The sequence below is a fragment of the Marmota flaviventris genome, chromosome 8, assembly GCF_047511675.1.
Source record: "Marmota flaviventris isolate mMarFla1 chromosome 8, mMarFla1.hap1, whole genome shotgun sequence".
NCBI lineage: Eukaryota > Metazoa > Chordata > Mammalia > Rodentia > Sciuridae > Marmota > Marmota flaviventris.
The window spans coordinates 134,216,938-134,230,374 of NC_092505.1; the positions used below are offsets into that span (position 1 = coordinate 134,216,938).

At 47.8% G+C, this 13,437-nt stretch overlaps 2 protein-coding genes across 4 annotated transcripts; both read left to right on the forward strand.

Moving 5' to 3' along the window:
• Nucleotides 1-3,297: 3,297 nt before the first annotated feature.
• On the forward strand, nucleotides 3,298-8,105 carry Nicn1 (nicolin 1, tubulin polyglutamylase complex subunit). 2 transcript variants are annotated; one of them, XM_071615721.1, is made up of 6 exons: nucleotides 3,298-3,512; nucleotides 4,760-4,930; nucleotides 5,175-5,288; nucleotides 6,267-6,338; nucleotides 6,647-6,751; nucleotides 6,836-8,105. In XM_071615721.1, the coding sequence occupies exons 1-6, from the start codon at nucleotides 3,381-3,383 to the stop codon at nucleotides 6,875-6,877; spliced, it is 636 nt and encodes a 211-aa protein (XP_071471822.1). In that variant the 5' UTR covers nucleotides 3,298-3,380; the 3' UTR covers nucleotides 6,878-8,105. The 2 variants fall into 2 exon arrangements, with proteins under 2 accessions (XP_071471822.1, XP_027789420.1); XM_027933619.2 differs by having other exon boundaries at nucleotides 3,299-3,512; nucleotides 4,754-4,930.
• A 53-nt stretch (nucleotides 8,106-8,158) lies between these two features.
• On the forward strand, nucleotides 8,159-13,204 carry Amt (aminomethyltransferase). Of its 2 annotated transcripts, XM_027933618.2 has the most exons (10): nucleotides 8,159-8,248; nucleotides 8,484-8,664; nucleotides 8,768-8,935; nucleotides 9,635-9,715; nucleotides 10,500-10,631; nucleotides 11,034-11,112; nucleotides 11,396-11,541; nucleotides 11,624-11,804; nucleotides 12,146-12,301; nucleotides 12,404-13,204. In XM_027933618.2, exons 2-10 carry the CDS (start codon nucleotides 8,575-8,577, stop codon nucleotides 12,580-12,582), a joined length of 1,212 nt encoding a protein of 403 aa, XP_027789419.1. In that variant the 5' UTR covers nucleotides 8,159-8,248; nucleotides 8,484-8,574; the 3' UTR covers nucleotides 12,583-13,204. The 2 variants fall into 2 exon arrangements, with proteins under 2 accessions (XP_027789419.1, XP_071471821.1); XM_071615720.1 differs by lacking the exon at nucleotides 8,484-8,664 and having other exon boundaries at nucleotides 8,170-8,248.
• Nucleotides 13,205-13,437: the final 233 nt, after the last annotated feature.

Genomic DNA, 13,437 nt, shown 5'->3' on the forward strand with positions numbered 1-13,437 from the left:
TGCCTCGTCTGAGCCACAACTCCTCCCTAAGATCCTCTCCTCAACAGTCATCTACTCCAAGCCAGGAAAAGCCTGCCTTGGTTCCAGATCTGGTCACCTTGGTCTGAGTGAGTGTGCATCTTCTGGACTTAAAGCTTAAGGCTTAAGACATTTGAACTTTGCATGCAAAGGGAATGTCTGTCATTAGCTTATCATTCCCTATCTCAAGGGAAAGAAAAAAGGACAAAATTACAACTTTTTTTTTTTTAATTTTGTTTTTGGTACTCGAGATTGAATCTTGGGGGTATTTTACCACTGAAATACATACCCAGCCCTTTTTTATGTTTAGAGATCTCACTCAGTTGCTTAAGGTCTGGCTAAATTCCTCAGGCTGCTCTCCAGCTTGTGATCCTCCTGCCTCAGCCTCTCAAGTAGAGATTACAGGTGCATGCCATTGTGCCCAGCTTCTGAGTTAAGATTTGATGATTATTATCTCTTTTTATTTTGAGGTAATTCTTTCCTAGGCTTTGAGTACTTTCCTCACATGCATGAACTGATTATTACTCAGCTGAAGGCTCAAGGGGAACCCCTTGGAGATCTTCAGAGTAATCTCTCTTTGGGTTTTGTCCTTTTTAGCCTCTAGACATTTTTACCTTCTTAAATTATCCAGTTTTGCTTTTTCAACATGGGAGTCTACCAGATCCCACCTGGATTCCTCCTCTTTGTGCTTGGAAACACTCTTTAGACATTAAGCTGGGATAATCTTTAAGTTCATTTCATGTCTTGTCTTTAAAATCTTGTGTGAGGGCTGGAGTTGTGGCTCAGCAGTAGAGTACTCGCCTAGCATGTGCAAGGCCCTGGATTCAATCCTCAGCACCACATAAAAATAAGTAAATAAAATAAAGGCATTGTGTCCAACTACAACTAAAACATAAATATTTTAAAAAATCTTGTGTGACTGATTTGTAATATCTAAAAGCCATTTTTTTCATATATTTTGTCTTGTCCTTTAGTGGAGCCAAGTGAGAGGGTAAGTCCTTTCTTGGTGACTCTATTTTGGCTTTAAGTGGAAATTCCTAAAATCAAACAATAATTTGTTCATTTGGAATATACTTACTGTGCCCATCGTGTTGCTAAAAGATGTTGGACATAGTCATTAAACAGAGAAATTTAATTCCTTCCTTCTGCTCTACATGAGCCAGTGTGAGAGACAGGCTTTAGGTGAGGATCAAAATAAAACCTGAAGACCACTATGACAATGTGTAATGACCCAATTAGTCCAAGAATTAAGAAAGGATTCTGAAAAATTCAAATTTAAAACTAGACTAGGAGCCCAGCATTGTGGCAGCTATTTGGGAGGCTAAGGCAGGAGGATTGCAAATTGGAAGACAGCCTGGGCAATTTAGCTAGACCATGTCTCAAAAACTAAAAAGATGTTGGGTGTGGTGGCACACACCTGTAATCTAAACAGATTGAGAGGCTAGGCAGGAGAATCAAAGTTCAAAGCCCAGCCTCACCAACAGAGAGGTGCTAAGCAACTCAGTGTCTCTAAATAAAATACAAAATAGGGCTGGGGATGTGGCTCAGTGGTTGAGCACACCAGAGTTTAACTCCCGGTACTCCTGTTGGGTGTGTGGGAGACCCTGCCTTTTGGTTTTATTTCTCCCATGGGTTTTCTCCCTGCTGAAGTTAAGTTTCCATCTGGCAAGAAGAACATCACCTTAATACCTTACCCCTACTCCTCTCTCCAAAGGCCACCAAAGTCAAAAGTCTTCTTGACCAATCCCCAAAGAACACAGTGTCCACTCGCCCTACTTGAGTTACCATGCCAATCAGCACCGGCAAAGTCACCAAGCAACCCTTCTTAAGCCGAAGCTCTGCTCTCTTCCTCTCCTTTTCTTTCCCTTCCGGCGGCTCCCCCAATGAAATCTCTTGGTTGAATATCCGACTGGGGTGAGTCACTCGCCTTTCACCCCCCAAACAAATAAATAAACTAAAAAGAACTGAGCATCTAGTTCAGTGTTAGAGCACTGCTGAGTTAACCCCTAATACCAGCAACAAAACAAAACAAAAACAAAGACTAGAATAAAAGTGTGGAAATGTGGGTTAAGAGCAAGATGTAGAGTGTCCTGGGTAGAGTAGAATGTGAGGAGGCTAGGAAGGAAGAAGGCAGTATGTGGGAGTAACTTGAGTTAAGGTGCCCAGTTGGAAAAGGTGAAAGGTACTGACCAACTTGTTGGTAGGGGCTATTCATGTTCCAGATCCATGGACTTATTAAAAGAGTTGTACTTGGGTCTAAAATCGAGGGACTCGGGCTGGGGATGTGGCTCAAGCGGTAGCACGGTCGCCTGGCATGCGTTCGGACCGGGTTCTCCTCAGCACCACATACAAACAAAGATGTTGTGTCCGCCAATAATTAAAAAATAAAATTCTAAAAATAATAAAAATAAATAAAATCGAGGGACTCAGTGAGGATTCATATTGAAAAGGTCAACCTACCAGAGTATAGGCAATGGAGGGGCTCCCTACCAGAGAGCTATGAGGTTAAATTTATCTGCAATGAGAGGCTACACAAGTCTGTGTTTGTGGCTGTGCTCTCACAGCAGGAGCCTGAAGGCCAGAGCCTGTCTGTACTCTCTGGATGCCTTAGAAGGCCTGTAGTCTTCTTGGATTTGGGGAAGTCTCTGTTCCAGCATGGGAAACTTTCCTGAAAAGGAAATATCTCAGGAACCTGGAAGGATCTAGTAAGGGAATCATTAGCTTAAGTCAAAATAGAGATGAAAATGGCCAGGAGACTAAAGGTTACAAATTGTTTCCCCTGACAATGGCCTAGGAGGAAACAGATTATTTCCTATCACTGAGGGTTTCCAGGCCTGGGCTGGAAAGTACAACTTCTTTACGCCATTCCTTGGTCTGAACTTTGCGATCCTCCCGCCTTACTCTCTGGGAATTACAGGCGTGCGCGACTGCACCAGGCATCCTCAATCCCTTAAAAAAAAAAAAAGTCTAATATCTATCTTTGCGATTAAAGTTGGCCAGTCGCTACGCTCACTCATGTTCATGGCTATATACACAGTTAAGTGGCTACCGCCCTACCGAATCAAATAGCAGAGATTCAGAGAGACTGGAAGTGCTACAAGTGGACATAAAGGTTTGGATTCTGAAAAAGTCGACCGTTGCAGATCGCAGCGGATAGTGGACTTTAAGGTTCCCATCGTGATTGGCTAAAGGAAAACTTCCGCCGGCACTTCCGACTCCTGGCCTGCCTTGAACGCCGGTGATTGGCTAGCCTGGCCAAGTGCGAGGCTTCCCGGGAGTTGTAGTTCTTGGTTCTTTGCTCGGAAGCCAGGAAGGTTGGAGGCTCCGAGCGACGACTGAACCTGGTCGCGGCTGCTGGCATCATGTCCCGCGTGTCGGTGCCCTGTCATGTGAAAAGCACTGTAGCCCTGCAGGTGGGCGACGTACGGACTTCCCAAGGCCGGCCTGGCGTGCTGGTTATCGATGTCACCTTCCCCAGCGTTGCGCCTTTCGAGGTGAGCACGCCCCTTGCGCAAGACCCGGGCGCCTGGGCGGGGCAACTTGGAAACTTGGGCGTTTCCCAGAAGAAATCGGTTACTGAAAGCCTCTGTATTCTTGTACTGCCCTTTGACCTTACGAATTAATAAATCACTTATTTATTTATTTCTTCAATAGAATATATAGTGTTTATTAGAACTTTCTGCCCTGTTCTCTTCCACATCTCTTCCCCGCATCCAGAAGAGCACTGGCAGCAGGGTGCCAGAGAGTAGGGTATATGATATTGGAAATACTACACACACACACACACACACACACACACACACACTTAGAGGTAAAAGATCAGGTCAGTCCTTGGTCACAGCTGGGGATAGTTAACAATGATTTACCGTGAAACCTACCTGCCTCCCCATTCTTGCAGTCCCTGTCAGAGGTCAGGTGTAACTCATTTCTCATTAGAGCCTCCCAATGATTCCAGGTTTTACTCTCCAATTGCATTTCTATATCAGCTGGCAGAGTGACTGAACACTGAGCGAGCTCAGCACAGAGGATAAATCCTATTTCTAAAGGACTGGCATTGAAAGCCATTCTTTGTCTTGTCCTCACCAGCTCTCTGGGCCCCATGCACTTTGGGTTACAGTGTGTGGTTATCTCCCAAGTTTTTCCTTATTGTCACCTGGTAAACTATTGAGAGGACCTGACAGTGGAAATTCTGAGTTAGTAGGTTTGAGGTGGACCCTGGACACCTGTATTTTAAAAAATTTCTTTGGATGACTCTGATGTGTATCCAGACACATGTTAAACATATGGCAAGATCTGCACTCATGGTTTGTTTGCATGCACTTACTCATTTAGACTGTGGGTTCTTCTAGAAAAGCAAAATTGTGTCTGGATCCCAGCGGTGCTTGTTGGATTGTTTAGCAGATGAGTTGGAGATGTGGCTCTGTGGTAAAGTGCTTACCTAGTATACATGAGTCCCTGGGTTCAATTTCAGCACTGAAAGAAACAAAAACTAAAGCAAAACCAACAACAAAATTGTTTAGCAGGGCTGAGGATGCCCCTCAGTGGTAGAGCACTTGCCTAGCAAGCTCAAGGCCCTGGGTTCAATCCCCAGCACTACACACACATACATACCTACACACCCACACACATACACACACATTTAGCAAAAGAGTGCATTTCAAAAGAAAGAAGATAGTGTCTTTGATCCTTTCAGATTCTGGGCCTGATTTGTCATGGTGAGTTGTGTGTGCTCTAGTTGCAGGAGATCACATTTAAGAATTACTACACAGCCTTTTTAAGCATTCGTGTCCGTCAGCATACTTCAACACACTCACCAGCGAACTGGGTGACTTGCCTGCGGGACTACTGTCTGATGCCTGATCCACACAGTGAGGAGGGAGCCCAGGAGTATATATCGCTGTTCAAGCACCAGGTCAGCTTGACCTCAGCATGGCCAGGGAAGCCAATATGAGGACTTAGAGATGTGGGGGTTAGATCAGTACACCAGGAGGGAAGATGGGGGTGGGGGGGGTGGGGGGGACTTGTTTGGGCTGTGGCTTCCAGGTATGTTCCTTGGAACAACTACCGTTTTTTCCTTTGCACTTCTCACTGCTGTTTGGGAGGTTCCTGGGAAGTGAATTGGGTCTTCTCTGGGTTCTTGTTTGTGTATATGTCAGATGCTGTGTGACATGACCAGAGTACTGGAGCTGCGTCTGATTCTACGGCAGCCATCACCACTGTGGCTGTCTTTCACAGTGGAGGAGCTGCAGATCTACCAGCAGGGACCAAAGGTAAGTGACTAGCTCAAAGCTGTTGGTTAGCCATTTTCCCAAGAGGCTTCCAGGTAGGGCTGGAAGAGTTGGGGCAGTGGGATCGGGTGGGTAAAGAGTGAGGATAGTGAGACTCCGGAGTCTTTCATGGAAGTTAGTTGCATGTGAATGCTAGAAGTTTGTGAGGAAAGGTGGGGGCTCTGTGTCCATATTCCTTGGCCATTTGATGGGGTTCTTTTTTTTTTTTGTCTTTTTTGGAACTGGGAGTTGAACCCAGGGCTTTGCGAATGCAAGGCAGACACTTTTCCACTGAACTACCCACCATTTTCAGAGTTGGAATCCTCAGGACACACTTTCTCCATCCCCTCCCTACAATTGGAGATTGAACCCTTGGGGCACTTTACCACTGAGCTACATCCCCAGCCCTTTTTCTTTTTCTTTTTTCTTTTTTTGGTGGTACTAGGGATTGAAGCCAAGAGCACTTTGTCACTGAGCTACATTCCCAGTCTTTTTATTTATTTATTTATTTTTTAAAGAGAGAGAGAGAATTTTTTTAATATTTATTTTTTAGTTTTCGGTGGACACAACATCTTTATTTGTATGTGGTGCCAAGGATTGAACCGGGCCGCACACATGCCAGGCGAGCGTGCTACCGCTTGAGCCACATCCCCAGCCCAGTCTTTTTATTTTGAAACAGGGTCTCGCTAAGTTGCTGAGGCTGGCCTCAAATTTGTGATCCTTCTGTCTCAACTTCCAGAGTTGCTGGGATCACAGGCATGTGCCATATCCAGCCAAAAGAGACTTTTTTACTGCTTATGTTTCTGGGGCTTCCTTCTGCATAGCAGGAGAACTTAGTAGTCTGACTGTTCCCTTGAGCTTTGTGGGCCTCTTGAACAGGATTTTTCCAGTGTCTGAGGCTCAGGGCCCCTTATCTCTGCTCTCAGGTTCCAGAATTATCCCACTATGCCTTACTCAGAACAGTATACCTTTGTTTTGTAGAGCCCCTCCATGACCTTCCCCAAGTGGCTGTCTCACCCAGTACCCTGTGAACAACCTATCCCCCTCCCTGAGGTAAGCTTTCACCCTGGGTCTGAACCACATGTGAATGGCTCTGGTGGCCCTTTCTATAAGAATCTGGGGCTGGACCCAAAACCCTTAGTTCAATTTATGACATTTTCTTGGGAACATTTTGGGATTTGCAGTATCTCTGGTGTTGGGCTGGGCTGCCTACCAAACATCAGGCCCCAGCCTTGTGTTTCACAAGTCATCTGGAATACTCATCTTAACTAGAGGGCTCCATAGGCTATCTTGGCCTCTTTAGAGCTCTAAGGGTACTTCTGGGGAGAGACTCCTGGCCACTGACCCCTCCTTTTGAGCAGGGTCTTCCAGACCCCAGCAGGGTGTCTTCTGAGGTGCAGCAGATGTGGGCACTGACAGAAATGATCCGGGCAAGTCACACCTCCACGAGGATCGGCCGTTTTGATGTGAGTGACTGTTTCCTTGTTTGGCTTGCATTTGCCCTGAGCAGGTCAGACCTGATAGTTTTTTTTGTGTGTGTGTGTTTGCAGGTGGATGGCTGTTATGACCTGAACTTGCTCTCCTACACTTGAGCAGTGGCTCCTAGCTGAGACATTGGCCTTTCAATGCCCATCCAGGCTTGGTTTGGGCTACCAGAGGCAGAATTGTGTATCCTGTGCATTCCAAGTGTTGCTTGCATGCCCATTCTGTCTGGGCCACATTTACAGATTCAAGATTCTTGGGGCTTACTGTATTACTTCAGCATGAGTTCCTAACAAGGATACACTCTGTCTTCCATCTGGCTGCAACACAATTCCTTCTTCTACCCTAAAAATACTGAAAATTCCTGAGCACCCTCTGCCCCTTCTGCCAACAAGCACACCCCTGTCTTCTGCCAGTTCCCCTACCCTGACTGCAGTGGGCTGGGATGAATCTGCTCCATCTAACCCTAGAAGGTTACTGTTCCCTTGGCACTCATTTATTGGGAAGCTTGATGAAGAGGTGCCCCATTCATTCCTCAGTTCCCCCTCATGGCCTTCTTTCCCTTTGGTGTTATTCCTACAAAACAAATTTCCTGTTTAAACTCAGCTGCTACCTGCCTACCAGGCAAAGCTGGAGATCTGGATATCCTGAGTTCCTAGATCCCTGAGCTGTCTCCTGGATGTGTTCCATTGGGCCTGGACAGGTGCCTCTGGCAATACTGGAGCCTGAAAATGAGAACTACAACCTGTGTGCCATCTGACACAGCTCAAAGCATATCCATGTTTCTTTTCTCAGTTGGTTCTTTGCATTTGTGCTCAGCATGAGGGGTCAACCTTGGTAGGTAGGTGGGATCCAAGTGAGTCACTGGTGCCTTTTAAGAGGCTAAGGTACTTCATCAACCTGGGCCAACTGTTGAATAATGCAGGCACTTCTTCCTTCATGTGAGAAAGTCTTGATTACTTCCAGTTCTTCCTAGCTTTGCCCCTGGGGGAGTATTATGAAGGCATATTGCAGGTTGTCTCAGACATGGCAAACTGGACGTATGTGGCATAATAGTTTTCTGGGGGAAGTTTAGTTGAGTCACCATTTGGTTCCCACCCTCTGTTCTCACCCATCAGCCTTCTTGCAGGTGGTGTCTATCTTCAGGGTCATTTACTTAGCCCACTCAACTTTTTCTGAAAGGATGATGACCATAGTCCTGTGTTCAGGAAACAATACCCCTCAGTGTGTGTATATGTGAGTAAAGAGGACCCTGGGGTTGCAGGGATCATATGATATTCCCAGCTATGTTCCCAGTACCCAGCACAGGACAAGATCAATAAATACTTGTGGAATGCATGATTGTGCTGGCTGCCTGTGTGTTCCTGTGCAATAGTTGGAGAACCCTACATGAGGACAGGCTGCAGTGGTGCTCTGCCTGCCAGATTGACTCCACCTTCTTGTGACCTCTCCACTCCTCCATTTGACCTTACACTCCTGAGGTACTGAATGTGTGATTCAAGCCTTTCAGCCCCTTGCAAAACTTTGACCCTTTGGAGGCAGGGCTGGGGGAGGGCTAGCCTCCAGCTTTGGTTCTAGGCAGCCTAGTCTACTCTGGACTGCCTGACCCGCCTGGATTAGGTCTTGCTTGAGGCTGCTGGGAGTGGTTGCACTCTGAATCCCAGCCTGCCCTCGGGGCTTCCCGCCCCCTTTTCTGATCCCTTGCGCCTTGGGAAGACCTGTTCGGGCAGGGGCTTGGACTACATCTCCCGGCGTGCCTGGCAGAGTGGTGGCCTCTCTACGCCATCTGCACTAGTTGCCAGCGACGATGCAGCGGGCTATGAGCATGGTGGCCCCTTTGGGCTTTCGCCTGCAGGCGCTTCCCTCGGCCCCAGGTCGCCCTCTCAGTTGCTCGCAGGTGGGATAAAGGGTGTTGGAGGTTTGCTGCCGGTTTTGGCGGGTGGGGGAGGGATGCAGCCAGGAACCAGGGCCCTGATGGCACTAAACCCGGCTGCCCACAGGATGTGCTCCGCAGAACTCCGCTCCATGACTTCCACCTGGCCCATGGCGGGAAAATGGTGGCATTTGCGGGTTGGAGTCTGCCTATACAGTACCAGGAAAGTCACATTGAATCGCACCTTCATACACGGCGACATTGCTCGCTCTTTGATGTCTCTCACATGCTGCAGGTGAGCTATGAGAGTGTGTCTGCTGCTGAAACAGACCTTCCTCGACCACAGTGTTGCACTCCTCGGCTTTGTTTGCTGGGAGCGGGATTCTAAAGACAGCCCATAAATAGCTGGAGGTCTAAGGGTTTCTTGGCAAGGCCAAGGAACTCAAGGGGCTGGCTGATTAACTCAGGGTTTCCTTGATCATCTGTGTATGTTCTCTCCTGCCTGTTTTCGCTAACTGTATACCTAAAACTGTATACCTTAATGCCCTGGGTTTTCCAGAGCTGGTACAATGCACCAGGTTGGGTATTGGTTTGGAAAAGTGGGTATTTCAGTAAAATGCTGTATCCCCCTTAAGTCCAATCACACCCTAGGCTGGGAAATGGGAGTGGAAGTGAGGGGTGCAGAACTGAAAGACCCACCAATTACTTTGGGTTGGACTGTCTTGTGAATTGAGAGATGCCTCCTTGCCTAGTGGCTTTGTGTGTGTTTTTGTGTGTGTGTGTGTGTGTGTTACTGGAAGCCAAACCAAAGGGTGCTCTGCCACTAAGCTACATCCCCAGCATTTTTTATTCTTTTGAGACAGGATCTTGCTAAATTGTCCAGGCTGGCCTCGGACATATCTTCCTCCTGCCTCAGCCTTTCAAGTAGCAAGGGTCTAGTGGCCTTTCAGATGCAGCTATTGCAGTGGCCTAAGGCTTTTGATCTCTTTCCCAGACCAAGATATTTGGTTGTGACCGGGTGAAGCTGATGGAGAGTTTAGTGGTTGGAGACATTGCAGAGCTAAGGCCAAATCAGGTGAGCCCTTTTATTTCTGCTCAATGGGTGTTCTTAGTCACGAGCCAGCAATCAGGCTGGGTCCCTGCCTTAAGCTTGAGGACATAGACATAGATCAGATACGGATTCTTGGGCCTTAATGTCTTGAGGAACTCGGATCTTAGGTCATTTCCAGATGCCTAACCAGCTGTGGGATGCTGTCCCATCATCATCACATCAGGCTAGGAGGCCAGAAACCAAGGTTTTATGTATAATTTCTGGCCTTTCATGCTTCCTATCCCCTTGCTATTCAAAGTATGGTCCCTAAGCCAGCAGCCTTACTGCCTCCTGGGATCTTGTTAGGAATATACTCTCAGACATTGCTCCAGACTTCTGAATGAGAACCTTTATTTTGGCAAGATCCCCAGGTGATTCATGAGACCTTACAACCTTAGGTTCTTCATCCATTTAATGGGAAGGCTAAGGCCAGCCTTGCAGTATTTTGGTGGTTTATCTGGGATGAAGATGGACTTCAAGGTTTTTATCCATGAGCTGAGTTGTCTGGGTGGGATGAAGCAGTAGGTATTGGATATCATAGATTAAACGTGAGATGGAATTCTCAGTACTGTAGGGCATTGCCCAAGGTGGGGAGGAGTTGAAAACTTGGTGCATGAGAATCAAAGACTCTGGATTTGAATCTAGCCTTGCCCCTTACAACTTGTACAGCCTGAGCTCTGGGCATGAAAGTTCATGGGTTTGTGGTGTCTGCTTACCCTTGGCTTTGGTTTTCTGGACCTAAAGCAAAAATGCTCCACTTTGATGCTAGGGGACACTGTCGCTGTTTACCAACGAGGCTGGAGGCATCTTAGATGACTTGATTGTGACCAATACTTCTGAAGGACACCTGTATGTGGTGTCCAATGCTGGCTGCTGGGACAAGGACTTGGCCCTCATGCAGGTATAGCCCTTCTGTGTTTCAGGCACTTTTGTTTTCCTTTTTCATAAAGCAGTATTCCTTGTTGTCCAGGTCACAGACAAGAGGCTCAGAAAATGGCTCTGAATGATGAATAGCTATAAGACTCAAGAGCAAGTCCTCCCTGAAGCATGCCAGGGTTTGGTTGTGGGTACTAGGGAACATGGGGAGGTAAAAGTGACCCTGGCCACCAAGTGAGCATCCTCTGGGGAGGGTAGAAGTGACAGAACTGAGCATAGATCAGCCTTACCATCTAGTAGATGTGTGACCTTGTAAGATGGGAACCAGCCTAGTATCTCATTGCTCAACACTGCAGTGTCCAGCCTATCGTAGGTGCTCAGTAAGTGGTCCCAGACACTGGTGTGGTGTTTCTGTCTTTCTTTTTAGGACAAGGTCAGGGAACTTAAGAACAGGGGCAGTGATGTGGGCCTGGAGATTGTGGATAATGCTCTGCTAGCCCTGCAAGGTGAGCGGTCTGGGCTGGATTGAACCTAACCTTTGTCTTCTTGGCTTCATCTACTGCTTAACACAGAGGCCGTTCAAAATGAAGGTGTAGATGGTATGATATTTGTGTGCCATAATTCTAAGGTATCTTTCTTTCCCCCCCAACTATTGTTGGACCAGGGGCAAAGGCATCTTGTCTCAGAGGACTTGCTCAGGACTTACTCTAGTCACTGAGTAAGGGCTATAGTCTAGCTTTGAGGGGGGGCTGGGACCAGGACTCTTGGTCATTGGCTTCTTGGGTCCAGGCCCTACTGCAGCCCAAGTTCTTCAGGCTGGTGTGGCAGATGACCTGAGGAAATTACCCTTCATGACCAGTGCTGTGATGAAGGTGTTTGGTGTGTCTGGCTGTCGAGTGACCCGTTGTGGCTACACAGGAGAAGATGGTGTAGAGGTATGTCAAGTGAATGGAGGGCAGTGCAGGGTACAAAATTTGTAGGAGCAACTGACCACCTGCTCTCTGGTGTCCCATGCAGATCTCAGTGCCAGCCTCTGGGGCAGTCCACCTGGCAACGGCTCTGCTGGAAAACCCAGAGGTGAAGCTGGCAGGGCTGGCTGCCCGGGACAGCCTGCGCCTGGAAGCAGGCCTCTGCCTGTATGGGAATGATATTGATGAACATACCACACCTGTTGAGGGCAGCCTTGGTTGGACATTGGGTGAGTTGGGCAAGCACTGAAGGGATTCTGCAGGTTGGAGTGACCTTTAATGAGGTCAGCTGGCTTATAACTGCTCCTAACAGTTGGAGCAAGTGACAGCCTTGCTGAGCCTCCATTCCCTGAAGGTCTACTGTGGCTCTGCCCATTACAAACTGAAGACCCTCAGCATGGTTTTCTGTGGGTAGGAGGTGGTTGGCTGGCTGACTTCAGTGCAAGAGAGGAATCAGCCTGGGAGAGCCCAAATGATCTTGATGGATGTCATTTGGGGTCCTTGTATCTAGGACCTCTTGTGGCCAGGGCTTTTACAGGCTGTGACTTAGGTCTGATGTATCATGTTCCAGGGAAGCGTCGCCGAGCTGCTATGGATTTCCCAGGAGCTAAGGTTATTATTCCCCAGCTGAAAGGTGAGGTGCAGCGGAAGCGTGTGGGGTTGATGTGTGAGGGGGCTCCAATGCGGGCACACAACCCCATCCTGAGCACAGAAGGCATCATGATTGGTAAGTGATCCAGGGAAGCTGGGGAGCCCTTGTTCCTTCCCCAAAAGTGTTGGGGTATTGGGCTGGCATGGTGGTATTGACACATGGCCTATGCTTGGACAGGTACTGTGACCAGTGGCTGCCCCTCACCCTGCCTGAAGAAGAATGTGGCAATGGGTTATGTGCCCTTCAAGTACAGTCAGCCAGGAACACAGCTGCTTGTAGAGGTGCGGCGGAAGCAGCAGATGGCTGTGGTCAGCAAAATGCCCTTTGTACCCACAAACTACTACACTCTGAATTGAAAAAGGCCCAGGGAAGGGCACTCCTCTCTGGAAGTCTACCTCTAGGGGGCATTCATTAGGGCTCAGTCAGGATAATGAGGAAGAATTCACCAGGAGTGGGCAGCTAATTAGAATTTGGCTCTATTGAGGAGGCCACTGAGACTACTCCTAAACCCCAATACATGCCACTGATTTCAGCTCACCCTATGTCCTATTTCAGTTCATAACCCCAGTAACTCTACTCTGCCATAAGTGCTGGCTATAAAGCAAAAGTTCAACTTTGTAGGGAGAATACCTGCCCAATCTACCTCACCAGTTTCTCACATTTCAGAGGGCTACTACTGTGGACAGTGTGAGCTTAGCAAACCTCCTTCACTTTGCTTTCCATGAATGCAAACTGCTTCCTCTCCCTGTACAGGAATGATTCTTGAGTCATGGAACATTGGCTTAGTTATTCCTATGTGTAAACCTGGGGGTGGGTGAGCAGACATGGACTCACTCTTCCACATTCCCTATTTGGCTTGGCCCACTGCCCAGTAGCAAACCATGGCAAATTTACCACCTGAGGTGACCTTCACCCCTGGGACCCATAACTAGACTTTACTGATTCCTGAAAAAAATTAAATGAGCTTATTCCTTCCAACTTGCCATGGTCTCTAGCTTCATTGTTCAGGGTTCCTGGGTTGTCAACCCAATGCCCGCATTCCTGGCCTCCAAGATGGGAGGCCTTGAGAGAGCCAGTTCTATAAGAACTAATGGGAATACTGTCCTTGTTGGGTGCCCACCACCATTCCTCCAAGGAACTGGCATCACCTCTCATCTCTGCAAATTATTGTACTGTGGGTCCTGAAATCTTCGGCAGTTCCCCCACCAGTT